At 40.3% G+C, this 18,951-nt stretch overlaps 1 protein-coding gene across 1 annotated transcript; it reads left to right on the plus strand.

Moving 5' to 3' along the window:
* The first annotated feature begins 1,373 nt into the window (after window positions 1-1,373).
* LOC119913379 (ATP-sensitive inward rectifier potassium channel 10-like) lies at window positions 1,374-18,302 on the plus strand. The gene is made up of 6 exons (XM_038732793.1): window positions 1,374-1,895; window positions 8,167-8,559; window positions 9,556-9,767; window positions 10,540-10,671; window positions 11,182-11,359; window positions 15,089-18,302. The coding sequence occupies exons 2-6, from the start codon at window positions 8,175-8,177 to the stop codon at window positions 15,460-15,462; spliced, it is 1,281 nt and encodes a 426-aa protein (XP_038588721.1). The 5' UTR covers window positions 1,374-1,895; window positions 8,167-8,174; the 3' UTR covers window positions 15,463-18,302.
* The last annotated feature ends 649 nt before the right edge of the window (window positions 18,303-18,951 follow it).

Raw genomic sequence — 18,951 nt, forward strand, 5'->3', positions numbered from 1 at the left:
GTATAAATGTTGTGTTATAATAATGTTACCTTGTTACCGGAACTACGTAGGTGGCAGCTATAGTTGCTAGTCCTGTTGCTGATAGTGATCACTGATTGGCTCTGGTGTGGGCTCAAAAAGTTTGTCTGCGCTTAAGTTAGAGCATTCAGATGTTACAAGTAATATTGCCATCCTCCACAGTAAAGAGGTAGAGATGTTATATTCCTTGTCCAAGTAATCCTTCCTGCTGCAAGTCGACATCTAAATATCTCCGTTGTCTAGTAACACATACATGTATATACGATATTTGCATAAATGTATATATATATATATATATATATATATATATATATATATATATATATATATATAATGTGTCCTTCTTTTTTGAAATTGGGGTGGTTACTATTTTTCTTTCATGTGCAAAGGTAATTTATTCCAATTCCTGGCACCACAGAACGCACATCCAATATTTCAATTGCAGGTGCACCAGCAACTTCTTCTCACTCTCAAGTCGTATATAGATCGTATAAACATATGGATGCATGGTCAAGACCCCTTAGTGATAGTTTGTAACGTACTGGGAAGCCCTTTAGCATCATAGTTCAATGCAGTGGGGTAAGCCCTGTGGCATCTTCTATGCACGCTGAAAGCAAATGTATGATATAATTAACAAAAAATGACAAATATGGAGAATCAAGCATCCGTATGGTGTTGGCTCCAGAGTGGGGCTAGACATGGTAAAAATTAAGAAAGTCCTGCACATTGCTCTTGCTGTCAAATTAAACTTAAATTTGAACACTTGATTTTTTGACCTTTTAAAGAATCTCATCTTATAGACAGTCTAGTGAAGGTCTGACCCCCTGAAACTTTAAAAGTACAGAGTATTAAAAATGGAAACACATTCCACCACGGGGCCAGTGTTTGGTGAATTAATTCGTCCTGGTCATCCAGTGCTGTCCATTCACAGCAGGACCATGTGTATTCGCCTATACACCACCGAGTTCCCCTCCTTGCAGGCGGACATGGCACAGCCTCACAGAGATGCACCGACATTATCCATTCACTGCACACTTGCCAACGCAAAACTCCTTGAAGCCAAGTGCAAAAGAAAAGAGCCCTGTTTTTTTTCTGTCTTTGATTTGTAAATACCTCCGTTTCAGTAAAACAACTTCCAGACTTGTATCTTATAACCATCAAACATTTACATGAGAAAGTTGACAAAGGCTGAAACAGCGGAGGTGGCCTCGCAACAAAGGGGCCCATTTATAGTGTACAGTTGGGTAGAGACACGGAGAGGGAGGGTAGGAGGAGAAGCTGGGAGGAGAGTTGAATTAATGAATTAAAAATGTTGTGAAACAGCAGCTGTCTGAATACGTTTGGGTTTATATAGAGAGGCGTGCAGGGGGGTCCTGGAGGAGTGGACGGCACAAGCTTCTTTAACTTCTCTCTGTGCGGACACACAGGGCTTCTTCTCAGCTCCACATGCAAGAAGTGCAAACTGTGGTCATCTGATTACATAATGACCCAATAACAGTGAGCCAGAACCGGTACTGCCAGTACCAGTGTGCTGGGAGACACAGACTGACCGATGGTTAATCCTCATCCATGCCTCTCTTCTGACGGGTTTCATGCCTTTTTTACAGAGAGTTTTTCTTTTTTTAAACATAGGATGACAACAGACAACAACAGGGAGACCGCAAAAGACAAACATGCAAGCAATGTGATGTCAAAGTGAGAGGTGATTTAAAACATGCTTGAGCTATCAACAAGGTTGCGTCATCCAAAACCGTGAGATTTTGTAATCTTTTTGCTGTCTGTCTTTTTCACATGTCTGCTGAACAGTGAAACTAATTAAATTTTCCAAGTTTCTAAGCTGTGGTCACAGTGAACTTCTGTTACAAGTCAACAGGAAGGTAAGAGATACAAACACTTTCAAATCAGTCTATTTGTTTTCCTTTTTATTAAGACGCCAAAGGATTTAAAAAATTTTTAATGAAAATAATGTTGAGATCGGACAGCTTATTTGCCTTGTTTGCAGGCCAAGTGTTGGTGTCATTACTGTGTTTTTTCTACTTAGCCTGCCTATTACCAATTTCAATGTCATCAAACGTACCCCGTGAAAAAAATCCCTACAACATTCCTATATGTACGCATACTGTGTCTCTCGTAGTGGACTTTGTTGTTATGTTCCTGTAATACTGCACTGTGATATTCCTCTAACAATACTCTTGTTTTTGGCTGTGATGTTATTCTTGTCTCCTAATGATATCTAGTTGTGAAGTCTGTAAGACTTGTAATGTGGGATTAATCAGAGGAAAACATACTGTATATCATTGAACTGCAAGGCTTGAGGTTAACAGTCAAACAGGTGCTCAGCCCTGCTGCATCTACTGCCCTTTGTTTACAGCACGGAGATTATTATAGTATGTAACAACAGAGAAGGTTCCACTATCAAATCTCTACCGCTACACAATTATCTGGTTCATATTACAACATTAGTGGCATTATTAGGCAAAAATCCATGAATGAATCCTAATACTTTACTGGAAGTGTTGCAGTCAGAGATAATTTTTAAAATAAAAGTTTAGCTAACTTAAGTCTCCACATCCTGCACCTGTCATGGATGATTAATATGGTTTTCCTAACAATTTCTACTAAATATCTAGATGCAAAACAAAAGGAAGAAACTTTGGCTGTAGCCATGCGGGAAGAACAATACAAGTTGTAGGACAGTGCTCATACTAGCACAGTGGAAAGAACAGGTGTGATGGTGTTTTGACTCTAAAGTTGACTCGGAAGCCTTCAGTCAAAACAAAGCACTGGTTCTCATTGAGGAATCCTCATCAGCACCAACAACAGTTTAAACGAGTCAGATTTACAGCAGAGAGACAGATCATGGGCTACTACGACCTCCAACGAACATGGTAAAAGTCAGTCCTAAATCACAGCCTAGTGGCCAACAGCTGCTCTCCATTGTTTTATTTGGGTCAATGTCGTAACTCTTAAGTACTAATTCTGGGCAGCGGAAGTGGAGGCGAGTGGTTTAGGGAAGTGTTAGATTTAGATGGAGATTTGGACAGACACACACAGACACACTGAGACAAATGTCTGGGTGCCATGACTACTTATGTGCACATGGAACTCAGACGATGTAGCGGCTACAATACAGATACACTGAATGTAAGTTAAAGTTGCAGTGGCGGAGAATTACGTTTATATACAACTAAAATACTTAACATGAGTTATATTTAGGCTGAAAATAATTGCTGCCTTGATTACACTGTAATATAGGAGGAAGTTAAAGTGTCTGCTTCAACCAAAGTGTTTGTGGATGGCCCCACACCTTTCCTATGTTGGAATTGGGGGACTACATCTGACAATTATTGTGGCTTTCAGAAATAGTCAATTGGCCCACTTCATGCAGCCATTGGCCAGGTGTGCAAAGGTGGAGAAAGCAGGCAGGATTTGAACTCTCAAGTGTTCTTTTGTCATTTTTCAAACATTTTTCTGAAAATTATCTCCTTTTGAAAGATTATCACATATCTCTATGAAGACAAGCTTTTCACACCACCTTCGAGGGTGGCTATAATCAAACCAGAACATAATACACACTAGTTCTTTTCTAGCACACTGACATCTTTATGCACCCAAATTGAGTTTCTGAGGGAGCACTGAAGGGAGGAGGGAATTTGTCTGACAGTTGAGTTTATACATCAAGAATCCTTCTGCAGAAAAACTTAGGCTACTCTCTCCCTTTAAAGGTTCAGTGTTTAACAGAAATTCAATATGATAAACATAACCATTTCAGTGGTGTATGAAGACCGCTATGGTTTTATTACCTTAGAATGAGACATTTCTATGTACATACATCGCGGGTCCTCTTACATGGATGTCACCATGTTGCACCGGCATGTTTCTACAGTAGTCCAAATGGACAAACGGCTCTTCAGATTGCGTTTCGTCACTGTCGAGAATAGTCTGAATCTTTTTTTTTCTCCTAAAAATCTAACTTATAAACCTTTATAAAGTGTGCTTATTTAAGGCTGTCAAGTGAAAACGGAATATTTAAGTGTTCATTTGTGGATTGTGAAATTCTCCTAACTAAAAATCATTGGATTATCAGAAAATAGCATTGTAACAAAGCTGAAAATAGGAAAAAAATTTCTAGCTTGTGAAAAGTTGTTGTTTTGGAGACATAAGGTTTTCAAAGGAGGGGAAAGTTGCTTGTGAGACACTTCAAACATATAGGAGACATCTGAAAAGTACATGATGGTAAACCTAAAGTTAACTAAAACCTAAAGTTACTGTACAGTGTTTCTGCATTTACTTGTTTTAGCAACAAACTTCCCGTCTACACCAGAAGTGGAAACTCATGTGGTTAGTTTCACAATTACATACAGTTCAGTTATCCATGACTGGGGCTTTTCATTGTGTCACAAGCAAATTTTTCATTGTTATATTATTAGTATATATTAGTTGAACAGAAAGTTGTATTTTAATTCAGATGTTAAAATCAGCTTCCAGACCAATTACAGCAAACATCTTCTGTTTTAGTGATTGTTTGTGGCAACTGCAAATAATATTAATTACTATAAGATGTTAACAATAACCTGCATCATTGTATTGATAAATGAAACATCTTGTGTTCTTGCACTTTTTCACCACATAAACATCCAGCTAATGTATTGCTGCAATACACAGTAAGTCTAGGTGAGCTAGCTGTAAGCTTGTTAACGCTGTAAGTATAACTTTGTGCCAAAGATTGATACCTTTGCGGAATAAGGTGGTATCAGGTCACATGACCTCCTCATAGATATGGCTACTAGGTTTAAGAAACGTAGGCTGTCTGAACTAATCAGGACCACAACATTTTATTTGTATTTACTGTAGCAATGGAATCAATACAAAGCACGGCTAAAGAAGAGGCTCTCTTTTATCGAGATTGTCTGAAATCATTCTCTGTAAAGTGTATTTAAAGACACAGTGATACAACAGCAGCTCATTTGTATGGCAATGTGCGGTGCTTAGTTTGGCTCCAGTAAGTTTGTGGTTCTAACGTTTTGTGTTGGCTGAGCAGATGCCTTCTTGGCATGGCCTGTGTTGATGTTAGACGGTCCTTTCAGTCCAGTGCAGAGGCTGCTGTGGTGTGGACAGTGGTCACAGCCATTCAAGTCGTGTTGTATTGAGTCTTTTCACTGCAGTGTACTGGCTGCTGGGGGTTCTTTATGGCTGTGGACACTGGACAGGGGCTCTGAGTAGAAGGGATTACTCTCTCCTCTGGAATACTAATGACCGTCTTTTGTCACCGATCTGTTTTCTCCACCTTCACTTCACATATGCCTTCCTCTCTCTCCTTCACCATCCATTTCTCTCCCTCTTCCTCATTCACTCCTTTTGTCACCCGAAACCAATTATTCTCTCTCTTCTTCCTACCATCTATGCCTCCTCACAATGTCAAGCACTGCATACTCACACACGATCAAACACAGTTGCAAACACACACACACACACACACACACACCACACACACTTTGACGCTTCGTACCGCTCTCCTCTCCCCGTCTAAGTTGCTCCCTCTTTCACTCACTCGCTCACTCAGTCGTATTTTTCAATGGTGGCTTTTGTCCCTTTCATCTCCTTGAAAACAAAGGATTCTTGTGCGCACAGGACAGAGGGAAGGAGACGGATGGAGAGCCGGACAGAGAGGAAGAGATCCTAACCTTGAGTGTGGTCGTTCAACGAGTGGGAAAAGTCATTTTACAAGAGAGGGAATCCATCAGTATTACCATCACAGATATCGTTTTGCTTCAAACTGATCCCATGAAAAGACCAAAACCAACAATGAATTGAACCTTCAAGCAAATATTGTCAGTCTTATTAATAATGGATTTCCACTCATCAGGTGGTCAGGAACATGACCTGAAAGACAGTGTCTGCTATAAACAGCCAACAAGTTGGCCATAACAACTTTATAAGGTGATAATATGTCAATTTTGTGCTTTCACCTTGTTGTGCTGCCCCCAGGTGGCCAAAAAAAGATCAGTTAACACTACTCAACAGATTTATATCTTCAGTAGGAAGAAATGGGCTGAGTGCCACAGACAGGGCAGGGAAGGTGGAAAGTATTGAGAGACGGACTAATGCGTTTTTGTTTGTTAGTCTTTTCATGATATTTGTTGAGAATAGGAATATTTCACCAGCTATAACATTTAAATTCTGAATGAATGGACTAATACATGTGCAGTTGCTAGCTGCTACATGTTGTGTGTAAGGTCCTTGCTTTGCAAAGCGTACATTCCTTTGGACAATAATTGGTATTGTATTGTGTTCTAACTGTTCAAAAGGTCTATATGTCCAATACACGAGTTGTGTGTTTACTATATGTGTAGGCAGGAGCTCCGCAGGGTTCAGAGTTCAGCTGGAGATTGACACGGCCAATCACATGGGCCTCCTCTTGACCCCGCCTCCCTCTGCTCTCTCCCCCTCCACATCTTAGTATTCAGAGCACAGACATCTACACAGATCTCTATTCATTCACTCAGTGTGAGCTCCAGCATGGACAGAGGAGAGAGAAGGGTCAGAAAGGACAGGAAAGGACAGAGCGTATCAGATCAACTTGGTAGTTAGGCTTTTGTTTGGGTTGTTTTGTTTTTGACTTTGTTATATTCGGAAAGCAGAGGCAGTTTGAGACAAAGGAGTCATTTAGTTAACTGTGAGTGAGAGCGAGAGAGAAGGAAAGAAAGATGAGGGTAAAACGGTCTACCCAGTGACAATAAGTGTCCATGGCACCCGGAGGTGGGGTGGTTGATTTCTCATTCTGTCAATATGCATGCTGACTCTTTGAGACCCACAGACACTTATATACTGATCCATCCCATCACATTACACCACTATTCTCTGACACAGGCAGCCAATTGATGCTTGTTAAATGACAGCAAGCACTTAGCTTGAGTTTATGGGAACGCATCTCACTCCCGACTCATCACATATTGACACTTGGTCAAGGCCCTTTGGCGTCACTTTTCGACGCCCTGGGTACTCTGTTAGCGTCATTTGCGGGTGCCCAGTGCGTTACAAACTGACGCCGATGGGTCTTGAACATGCGTCCACATGTGACGAGTTGGGGAGTGAGAACATGTTGACTCCGCCATCACTCATTCAAGTCAGCCACATTTAACAAACATATAGTCAAATGTATTTAGATCCCTATACATGACGTGCAAATGAACATTTAATTCCAAAACCACTGCCATTAATATGCTGCTATGACTTTTGGAATCTAAATGCAGGGATTCGCTCCCATTCATCCACAAGAGCATCAGGGTTTTCCACACCAAACTTCACCTAATTAGAGCAAGGGGTCTTAGACCAAACCATGAAAAACAGCCCCATGCCAAACGTACACAAATGTTTGCGGACAGGGGTGTTCACTGACCTTTTGTTCAGTTTTCTTCAGCTGACAACTTCTCAGAAACTATTTGACTCTAAAATAGTGCACATCTGCTGCAAATGCTGCATAATTGAGGTGTCTATTCATGAAACAACAGGCCTATAAGCGGAGGGCAGAGTTTTCAGCAAAATGGAAGAGGGTGCTCCAGTAGAAGATCTTTGCATTCTTGATTTAATGTTTAAGACTTCCTTTGACAATCTTTTTCATGCAGAATAACGGCCACCAGTGTCTCCTCATCTCAATTCAGTAGCTGTCTTGTGCAACCGACACATCAATGAGCCTGCACTATCAAGCTTTTAATGTGAAAGAGCAGCTGTGCCTTCATGCTGAAAGGGGCTCTTATTTTGATAAGGCCAGCTGCTTCCAGTGAAAAGAGAAAGGGGCATAAATGGACCACCGTGGACAGCCACAACACAGTCCAGTTAAAAAATGTGCTTCTAATGCCCTTCTTCTTCTTTTTCTTCTTCTTCTCTTCCTGCTCCTCCTCCCAAATGTTCCACTCTGTCATTTTTCTCTTTCATGTGGTTATCAAATGTTTTTGTATCCTTTTTTTTTTTTTTTTTTACACATCCCACTCCTTTTCATTTGGACCCACCTGCTGTTCACTTGATCTTACTGCCCATACAACCTGTGCCCTTTTTTCTTGCCGTCTTACCTCTATTTTTCTTTTCTTTCCATCCTTATTCTTCTCCTTACCTCCTGTTGTCTCCTCTTTTCGTCTCCAACCCCTGTAGCACCAGCCATGACCTCAGCAACTCCCCCCTCCTCTGAAGGCTCCTCTCCTCAGAAAGTATGCCACTCCCAGACACAGACTGACATCACCAAGCCCCTGCTGGGCTCCACAGGGGCCACCGGGGTTGTGGGTGCAGGTGGAGGAGGAGCAGGAGCTGGAGGGCCCTGTGCGCTGAGGAGGAGGCGCCGCGTCCTCTCGAAAGATGGACGAAGCAATGTACTCATCGAGCACGTAAGCGGGCGAGGGGCGCTGTACCTTCGCGACCTCTGGACGACTTTCCTGGACATGCAATGGCGCTACAAGTTCTTCCTCTTCTCTGCCACCTTTGCTGGGACCTGGTTCCTGTTTGGAGTGCTTTGGTACCTGGTGGCACTGGTACATGGAGATCTACTGGGTAAGGAGGGGGAAGGAAGGATGGTGGAGCTTTATAGTGCAGAATCACAGCTCACTGTTCAGAACTCACTTTTTAGAAATGCTATGGATCACTTTGGTCCACACTGAAATATCTCAAAAATGATCAGATGGATTGCTGTGAAACTTATTGCAGCCATTCATAATCCCTGGAGAGTGAAGCCTAATGATTTTGGTGATCCCCTGACTTTTCGTCTAGTGCCACCATGTCATTTGTTAATCATCAGTAGGTTAGTATTCTCATTGTGAGCATGTTGGCTTGACGAAAGTACAGCCTCACAGAGCTGTACCTTTCTTTGTCTTGTCTGATTGAGAATGACACATATTGCTTTACCCTTAATAGTACGTGAGACACCTTGCAGTACACATGTGCACTTACGAGTGCAATTACATGGAGATTAGGAGTTTTGACCAAACATTCCCTAACTCCTAATCTCCATGTAATTGCACTCGTAAATTGGTACAGAAAGCAAGATATGAACTACTTGATCAACAACCCTATTAGTCCCTGGAAGATATATTGTAGTCAAATAATGTCGCCTATTGTCCTTTTAACCGCAGACACCTGAAATTCTGGAGTAATAAAGTGAGCAATAAAATACTATTGTGTAAGTGCCAGTTAAACCATGTGTGCAAGAAAATGTTCTTGACTGCTTTTGCCAAGATGCCAAGATCAGATAATAATTACATAATTGAATTTTAAAAAACCTCTGAGAACTCATCTTGTCACACAAGAAAACAAAACAAAAATGTCTTTATCAAATTCATCCGGATTTCTGAAAAAACTGACCCATGAAGTACAAGTGCTTTTTTGTGAATGGCTTAAAAATGAAGAAAGACACACGGGAAAACAGTTTTGCGTTACAGAAAGAGCATGAGAAAGACCTGGCAGAACAGTGCGAGAGGGAACAAAATGTTCCTTGATAATTTGTTTACACCACCAAACCCAAGATCTTGTGTTCTTCCTCTCTTCCTCCAGAGTTTGACCCCCCATCCAACCATACTCCATGTGTAATGGAGGTGAAGACCCTGACGGGAGCCTTCCTCTTCTCTCTGGAGTCTCAGACCACAATTGGCTTCGGTTTCCGGTGCATCACAGAGGAGTGTCCCGTCGCCATTGTCCTGCTCATCTTTCAGCTGGTCATCACCATGGTGATGGAGATCTTCATCACTGGCACCTTCCTTGCGAAGGTAGTCAGATGTAGTTTTTGGAAAGTGATTGTTAAAGAGCTCATATAAAAGTGGAACTCTACACTCTACAATCTTTTTATTCAACCACTGGGGGGCGCTACAATAGAACAAACTGGCGTGGAAGTTGAAAGGGTTACCTTTAATCAGTGTTCAGTGAATCCTTTAACCAGTTCATTGTTTACTTTGACCTTTTCATACTGTACTGCAGAATCCTGTTGGAAGGTTCTGAACTCAGTAGGAACTGTAAAATGGATGAAGGGTTCAGTAAACTGTTAGGAACCTTCTGTAGGCTACAACCTTTATTTAGATACCTGTTGTACAAAACACATTATTCTTTATTCACTTTCCAGCATGAACATTTTTTGACAAATCCTTCTTTAATATGTAGATATTACTTACTTATTATACACTAATCCCTGGGCTCGTACACTGGGCACTACATTTGTTAAAAACATCAAACAACAAAGTATCTTGACTATCTAGATGTTGCAATTCATGGCCCTTCCTTTATCCACCCAGTATCATTACAGCTATCAGTATTTTTAGACAGTCAGCTTCTAGGTTATCAGTTATGCTAACAGATTGTCACTGTGGTCATTATTGAGACTCTTTCTCTTACTGGAGATTAGGTTATCGTGAACGGAGAAAGAGGCGATCAGAAGCCCTGTAGATGATTACTGAAGTTTATGTGAAGTGTTTACAGTGTGTAGCGACAGGAATCATTATATATAAATTTTTTTACCAAGACTCTGACATCTTCCTCCTCTTGTAGGTCGCTCGTCCCAAGAAGAGGGGCGAGACGGTGAAGTTTAGTCAACACGCTGTTGTGTCAAATCATGAGGGTCGCCCCTGCCTCATGATCCGAGTGGCCAACATGCGCAAAAGCCTGCTGTTAGGATGCCAGGTATGCAAGTCCCTTTTGGGTATCATTCACTTGGGTGTTGGGTGGTTTCTACCCTGTCTGATGCACCTGATGCCCTGTCTGTCTGTCTGTCTGTCTGTCTGTCTGTCTTGTTTCTCTGTGTATGCTTTTGAAGAGCTTCATTATTGATGCCAAGATGGATAAGACCCACTGACATTGACATACAGGCTTATCTGGAAGCCCATGCAGTAAAGAAAAAGAACAGACAAGCTTTATGAGAGCCGTAAGCTCTTTAAAAGGGCTGTTATGTCTGTTGTGTTATGACTCACATCCTGTCAGTAAAGTCCTTCGAATGCTTACTTAACAGTAATAATCTGACTGGTATGAAATGCATTAAATGACACATTCAGTGTCAGTAAATGCCATGCTCAAGGACGCACCGCCTTTGATGAAGTTATTGGTCATTGCAGGTATTAAACCTGGGGCCTTTTGGTTACAGGATGCCTTCTGCAACCTCTTGGCTACATTTACTGACTCCATCTTGGCTCCCAGGTGACGGGGAAGTTGCTTCAGACGTCCCTGACAAAGGAGGGTGAGACGGTGCGGCTGGACCAGCGCAATGTACCTTTCCAGGTGGACACGTCCAGCGACAGCCCCTTCCTCATCATCCCCCTGACTTTCTACCACATCATAGATGACAACAGCCCCCTCAGGGCCTGGGCAACCAAAGGTAGATCATGGCTTTAATGTCAAATATTTAAACAAATATTGATAGGAAAACTATTCCTTAACCTTTTTTTCTAGTATAACAGTAAGTTAAGAGAAAATTGCCCTTTACACAAAACAGGGTCATTACATATCACATTTGAGAGAATCTATGTCAGGTAAAGGTAAAGATGCACAGCCATAACGCAGAATGTAGACCGGATTGGCAGTTTCATATTGACATTAATACACAGCATTCCTAGAAATGTACATATGAACAATTAGCTTGTTATATATATATATATATATATATGTATATATATATTAAATGGAACTATACTTTAGTACCACCAATCATTTAAAAACAAAAGGTGTAATACGTTTTATAAAATGGTCAATGTCTTCATTTAAAAAAAAAGTTTCACATATCTCTTGGGAATGACAGTTCAGTGTGTATTTGTATGTAGGTGTGTTGGTATTTACAGTCATGTGCTGCTTGCTTGGCTGCCTTGACTATCCAGAGTTGGGCTGGTTTGGCACCGGAGGAGAGAGTTTCTCTGGCTGGAATGTGTGTGAGAAAGATCGCCAGAGACACCCCTCATTAGAGCACAATGCTGTACAGTCCGGGGTGCTGACACGAAGCCTGGACAGATCCACTTACAGCAGCACAGACCTCTCAGCAGCACTGGAAGCCACAAAGGCATCACTACTGACGGACTCTGATTGCTGCGTTATTTACACTCACACTACTCGTTTACTGTAGATGGCTTCTTTCATTTTTTTTCTTGGCCTCAATTAACATACTTGATTTTCTAATTTTCTTTCTGTATGTTCTCTAATTACGGTACTTTTATACTCTGCCCTTTAACTTCAACTTTCATTTCCGCCTGTTTCTGTTCAGTCAAGACCGCCAAAACCTAGACCAAGTCAAGACCAAGACCAGAGTTTATCGAGAATAATAAAATGTGTTTTTCAGTCGCTTTTCCTCATCAAATAAATATCTTAATAGAAAAATTAAGTGCTAATTCATTTGTGATTCAAATCAATTAAATCAAACATTTATTAAACAGTTGGATTGTGTGTAAAGGGGGCGGGAGGGGTTGTTAACGGTAAGAACACATTTTTAATTAGGGTTATTGGTTGTATTTGATGCAATACGTTTTACATCCAATCAAAGTTAGGATGTTAACAAATAAATCAGAAAATGCAAAAGCAATCTATTGATATTCCCAAACTTATGAGTCCTCAATGTTTGAGACAGAGACAAGACTGAGTACAATTGCCGAGACCATCAAAAACTGGTCTTAAGCCGGTCTCGAGATCAAGACTGGAGTCAAGTACTACAACACTTCTTATTTGGTCTCGCTGAATCTCCTAGTTGAATGTGAGTGTGAATAGTTGTCTATGTGTTAGCCCTGTAGACAGGCAACCTGTCCAAGGTGTACCCACGCTACCTCTGGCCCAGTGTGACCTGGGATGGCCTCCGCAGCTCCCTGCAATCCTGTACAAGATGATTACGTATGGTTCATGGATGGATGGATGATTGGATGGGTGTTCCTTAAGAGACATTTTGAAATGCTTTTTGGCACACATTCATAATAAAACCCATGACTGAGCAGTGAACGTGCTTCCTTGCACGCTGCTACTGTTTCTTTGAACAGAGCTTCAGGCTCCCTTTAACGCTTGCTTTATGTTCTCAACTAAATTTATTGGACCATCAGCAGGGACCTGCTCTGACAGACACATTGAATACTGGCTTTCAGCTTGTCAGCATTGTGCGACTATGAGTCACTGTATCAGGAGGGCAAGACACTGTGGAGATGTCCTATGGAGAGACAGATGACTGTCTAAACCATTGATCTGGAATATCAACACATTCCTCTTAATCATGTAGTTATATTTTACATATGCACTGTACCTCACAAGGCTGATTGGAAAGTGTGTGTGTGTGCACTGAATGAGTCATTGATGGTGTTTCTCACAAATACATAAATTTCCTGTAGAACCGAGGGATTATGAAACTATGCTGTGGCTGAAAAAAGCTTGTGGGTTGAAAAAGATGCCTAAGCTGAAAATATAGTAAACAAAGTCAGGCAAGGTAACAAGGTGTAAGTTGCAACACCACGGCAGGAAGTCACAATAGACAGCTGATGATATTAGAAACACATCAGTAGGTGGATGAGGGGATGAGGTGATGACAGGGTCAGTGCTGACTTATGCACATAACGTCATGGCAATCCATCCAATAGTTGTTGTGATGTGTCACTCAAAAACACAAATGTGAAACTCATGGTGGTGCTAGGGGAAAAGTCAGGGTATCTCCAAAGTCATCAGGATTCATCATCTGTGAATCACGGACATCTGTACAAAGTTTAGTGGCAACACATGCAGTACTTGTGGAGATATTGCATATGGACATTGCCGTCTCTAGAGCCATGCTGATGTTAAGAAGATGACTACGTAAATGCAGATGAGCCCTTTGAACTGCCCACAATGGGCCAATAGAGAATCCCTACCAACTTTGGTACAGTGTGTACAAGCAGTTGCGAAACCTGTGTTTTTTCCCCTGGTGGGAGCGGTACTGGGTCTGGGTTAGGGTAAGGACTGTTTAGACAGGTGACAGAGTCTGCATTCTGAGGCCTGTTGATGCAGATGTGTGCTTGATTGAGGGCTTCTAGTGTCTCCTTCGTGTTGTTGCAGTGGTGTGTCGATAAATTACAAGTATATTCTGCGTATATTAAACATTCATAATTGGAATGTTTCCGACAAGCGGCAGCTTTTACTTTGTGTGTGTGTGTGTGTGTTTGAGATCCATTCAAGTGTTTAAAGTGGGGAGGGTTTTATGTTTTAGGGCGTACTTGTGCATGTGCATGTTTCTGTGCATCTTTCCCATCTTTTACTGAAGTAATCAATCTGTGACCCAGACTTTGATTCTTTTTAAATCAACGAGGACCTGAATAATAATAATAATAATCTTTATTTGTAGAACACTTTTCAAAAACAAGTTACAAAGTGCTTTAACAAGTGTAAAGACAATAATACCCAAGAGACAATAATACAAAAACAATACAAGATAAACACCTCATGGACAAACATGACACCATTGAGGCCAAATCTTCTGTGCTTAAACACTGCTGCTTAATATTGTTGCTTTACACATATTGACAACGGATCAAATAATTCATGCATGTAGAGACAACTCCACAGAGAATTATCACATGACTTTGTAGTTCCCCTCAGGTCTTAGAGCTTATTTTAGCTCATAGTTGTGGGTTTCTGCTCTGCAACTGTTTTGTTTTGGGAATGTGGCAGTTAAAGAGACAGATACTTCCTTCAGGACATTTCTCAGGTGGCCAGACTCATGACTGAGAATGAATGAGAATATTTCTGTGTGTCTGCTGGATGTGTAATTAACCACCTTTTTTGCCAACGTGTTACATAACTACATTACACACTGACAAGTCAGTAATCTATGTTTTAATTTCAAGGTGTTATGCTGCCCCCAGTGGGCCAGAAAATGCAGCTTTGATTTGCTCTTGAAGAGATTTCTTACCTTTAGGTTCTGCTGTGATGAATAATCAGTTTTCAAGCAGTTTCTGTAATTAGTTTTAAATGCTTCACTCTATTAAAACTGTGATGGGGTGAATTGAATCATTGCCTGAAAAGGAAGAAACAAATTAAAAACATGTGGCTTGCTTTGGAAATGGGAGCTTTTTTGTTTGTTGTTTGACCTCAGGTCTTGTGTGTCCTCCAGGTGGTGGCTGGACAGACCCGGAGTTGGCAGATTTTGAGCTGCTGGTGATCATGAGTGCCACGGTTGAGCCGACCTCCGCTACCTGCCAGGTTCGAACATCCTATCTTCCCGATGAGATCCTCTGGGGCTATGAGTTTCCCCCTGTCGTCTCCCTGTCTCCTTCAGGAAAGTATGTGGCAGACTTCGCCTTCTTCGACAAAGTGGCCAAAACCAAAACTCCACCCCTCTTTAAGCAGGCCCTGCCACCGAGCCCGCCATCTCAGGCGTCCCGTTACAACGGCGGTAAGGAGGATGGGAAGGACCCAGAGAAGATGCGACTGGAGGAAAGCTACAGGGGGGGAAGAGAAGGGGCGAGAAAGGCGCATCAGAGATAGCAGCCCACTGAGTGTGCGTATTAGTAATGTGTGAGAGAAAAAAAAAGACAGGAAGAGGTTTCAGAAAGCTGTTGTGAAACTGAGTTACTGTAAAGACAGAAAGAAAAGAAGCAAACTGCTCTACAGAAGAAGTTCAATTCTCACACGAAAACATCTCCCCACCTGTACACACACCTACTCATATTTGTGGAAATTAAACACATGGGCGCCCACCAACCACACACAGACACACTGTTAATGCTACTGTATAACCACAACTCTGTTGACAGCATAGCCTACTGATGATATCTGTGTCTGCAACCAGCTTCAGAAGGAACAAGTTACAAACCCAACATGTACAAATGTACAGCACAACATGAAGTCATCCATAGAGACATTTTCTAAACTTATATTCATGGGGATTCACTGGAAGATACTCAAACAATGCAAAAACCTTCATCTTATCAGGTCACTTCTGTCTATAATTTAGCTACGACTCAAGAGTAGTAGGAATAACTTAACATGATTCCAATAGAAATCAACTTGTTTCAAGAATTTGCTAGAAATAGGCGTCTCTTCCTTGAACGAAAAGGGAAAAAGAAAACTAAGGTTGATCGGAATAAATATTCTCACCACACCTGCAGATTTTTCATCTGTTTTAAGTAAATAAGAACTCAATAACAGACAAATTGATTTGAGAAAATGAATTTTGCAATGTAGTTGAACGTCTGATATGGATTTTTATCACTGAATCACAGTACTGTTATTTTCCTTTTTTTAATTAATAAAGAACCTGCAACAGGTGGCGAAAATACTGGAAACATAGTATATTTTTAACGAAGGATTTTTAAGGAATGTATCATATTTTATGTAGCCAATAGTTTCTAACAACATTGTGACATGTGCTCTTTGAATGTTTATTGTTTATGGGGAAAATGGGTTTGGTAATTTTACTAAAAGCACTTTAACTTGAAAGAAAAGTGGCATTTCACATAAGGGGAATAACTGAACTAACTGATACCTAATGCACTGTAATAAATGATAAAATCTTCTGGTTATGTTTGGGCTGTGTGAATGTGAGTGAGCGGTTTAATGCTTGAAAATGGGTAATTTTGTGAGTATCATAATAGTGTTTGTATGAACCTTTTTGTGAACTGCGTTAATGTCATGTGCAGTATGTGTGTGTTAATGAACCTCTGTACAGTGTATAAAAATATTTTTTCTACATTCTTCATTTCTTCATGTCCTGACATTTGATACACAACTCCATATTTCCAATATAACATATAAATTGTTGTCACAGCACATTGTTTTTCCTGTAAAGTACAGTCAACCCATCTTTTTACTGCTGTAATTGTTTTCATTCCGTGGTTATAAAAGTATCTGTAGATTCTGCCAATATGTGTCTAATCAGCTTTATTACGTGTTTGATGAAGAAAATATATTTTGACAAAAATCTTTTTCTTTTTACTCTACATGGAATTTTGACAGATGCATTAACATTAATTTAAATTATGCTACATGTTTAAGGGGACTAGTTAAATTTGTTGATTAATTATGACAAAAAATTAGACATCTGAATTTTTATGTAAAGAAACGAAGATCATCAGAAAATTACAAAGAGATAGAGTGCCAGAAACTTTTCTTCTAGTCTTAGCATTTAGTGTTTTTGTTTGAATGGCCAACAGAGCATGCAATTAAAAATTAGGCATTTATTTTGTACCTGATAATCTTTTTTAAATGTGTGCTCTTGATACTACTTTGGGATTAAGTACCACCTTTTAAATGAAATACATACATAAAAATTCCATATTAGCCTAGGATATACAGACTATTGCACCAATCTCGTCTTAACCTAGAAGTGTATCTATAACAGCTTTTCAGAGGACTGACTAGGGCTTCAATTATATGATTCTCTGACTTGTCCAGGTGACACATACAACTAAACATCACTCATAATATTAGAAGCTAATTGGTTGAACTTTTTAAGTAACGTTTTTTAAGTGGCTCTTTTAATAAATGTATTTTTTGCAACTTATTTGTAAATCAACCTGTTTGAATTGACTCCACAGCATACAGCCCAAAATAGCATGTTTTTTCATCATCATCTCAGATGTTGACCTTTTTTAATTGATATTTACCAACATTGAGAGGAGCTGGTTAAAAATGCTATTGTTGGTGCATCTGTGACCAGCCCTACTAGAGGATGACAAACTTCCCGCCTACAAAGAAACCTGATTTGACAAACCTGTCGCTCGGGTGTCCTCTGACCAATCAATTTAACACCAATACACACTGGTTCAATAATGGGTATTGTTCCTCGTTAGTGGTGTGAATATGATTTTAAATCTTAATATTACTTGTGAATATCAGTATAAGATTAGTGGTCCTATAGCTTAAAAACATAAACCTGTTTTAAAACGTCATAAATACAATAAATATTAGGCCTACCAAATTGGAGCCGATGTTAACTACGCTAGCCTTAGCTAAAAAATGCTACCTTATGTTAACTGGCATTAAGCTAATGCACTTACACAAAGTTATCTTAACATTAGCTGAAACATTAGCCACTTTCTAATTACAAGAAAACCAATATCATACATAGTCTACTACTTTGACACAGTTTTTAACTACATTTTTGTTCCTGGAAGTGGGTCCCTAGTTCTTCATTTGTGCAGGAAATTTCCAACATAAAACTGAACCTGTTCTTCATGTTAATTGATGAATATGAGAAATATGTTGCCAGTGTTATAACACACTAGGGCAACACAAGGCTGTATAAAGAGTGTGTAGTCCCTTCATGCTACACACATGATAGAACCTTAAAAATAAATAAAACATACATATATACATACATGTATACACCCACAACTTTCTGCAGTGTATTTTTTGACTTTGCTTCTGGGGAGAATGTAAACACCAACAATTTACTGATGATAATGTGGCTTCATCTTCAAACAAAAATGGGCCTAGTATGAAATTTGGGAAAGAGTGTCTATCTTGACTGTGATTGCAGCCTATTGTTTTAGGCCTACAGGCAAATATGCTTTATGTTGCCTTTTAGTTTGTGGTATACCATTTGCAATGTTTGCTTCAGTGGGAGCTGCCCTGACATTATTTATTTAGGCTACTTCTCCTGAAGTTGGGGTACATAGTTTTGCTCCAAGTTCACAAGTAGGAACTCGGACTCCATGTGGTGGTTCGTGTTAGCCTAGTTTTTCTAATTGGAGTTCTGAGTGTCAGAGATCCCAGTTGCCTGAAACGCAGCATTATTTCCGTTGTCTCTCTGTTGCGTCAACGCATGAATTGATGACTCAGTGACACAGTGACCAGTTTACTAGACAGAAATATTGTGTACTATGATATGATGTACTATGATGAACAGATTTCACAGATTTCGGCTTCCGCTACCGCCTGCTACTGTACTTTTCTCATTTATCGGCTGATCTCTTTCAGGGATGGAAACAGAGCTGTATGTAAAACTTTGTCTTTACTTTGTTTGAGTGAAGA

The sequence above is a fragment of the Micropterus salmoides genome, unplaced genomic scaffold, assembly GCF_014851395.1.
Source record: "Micropterus salmoides isolate LMB-PRFRI ecotype aquatic unplaced genomic scaffold, ASM1485139v1 Ms_hic_scaffold_2, whole genome shotgun sequence".
In the NCBI taxonomy this organism is placed as follows: Eukaryota; Metazoa; Chordata; class Actinopteri; order Centrarchiformes; family Centrarchidae; genus Micropterus; species Micropterus salmoides.

Coding starts and splice junctions, on each gene's coding strand:
- LOC119913379 (XM_038732793.1), top strand. CDS start 8,175: ATGACCTCAGCAACTCCCCCCTCCTCTGAAGGCTCCTCTCCTCAGAAA. Junction 8,560..9,555: donor GGTACATGGAGATCTACTGG/GTAAGGAGGGGG, acceptor CTCTTCCTCCAG/AGTTTGACCCCCCATCCAAC. Junction 10,672..11,181: donor GCCTGCTGTTAGGATGCCAG/GTATGCAAGTCC, acceptor CTTGGCTCCCAG/GTGACGGGGAAGTTGCTTCA.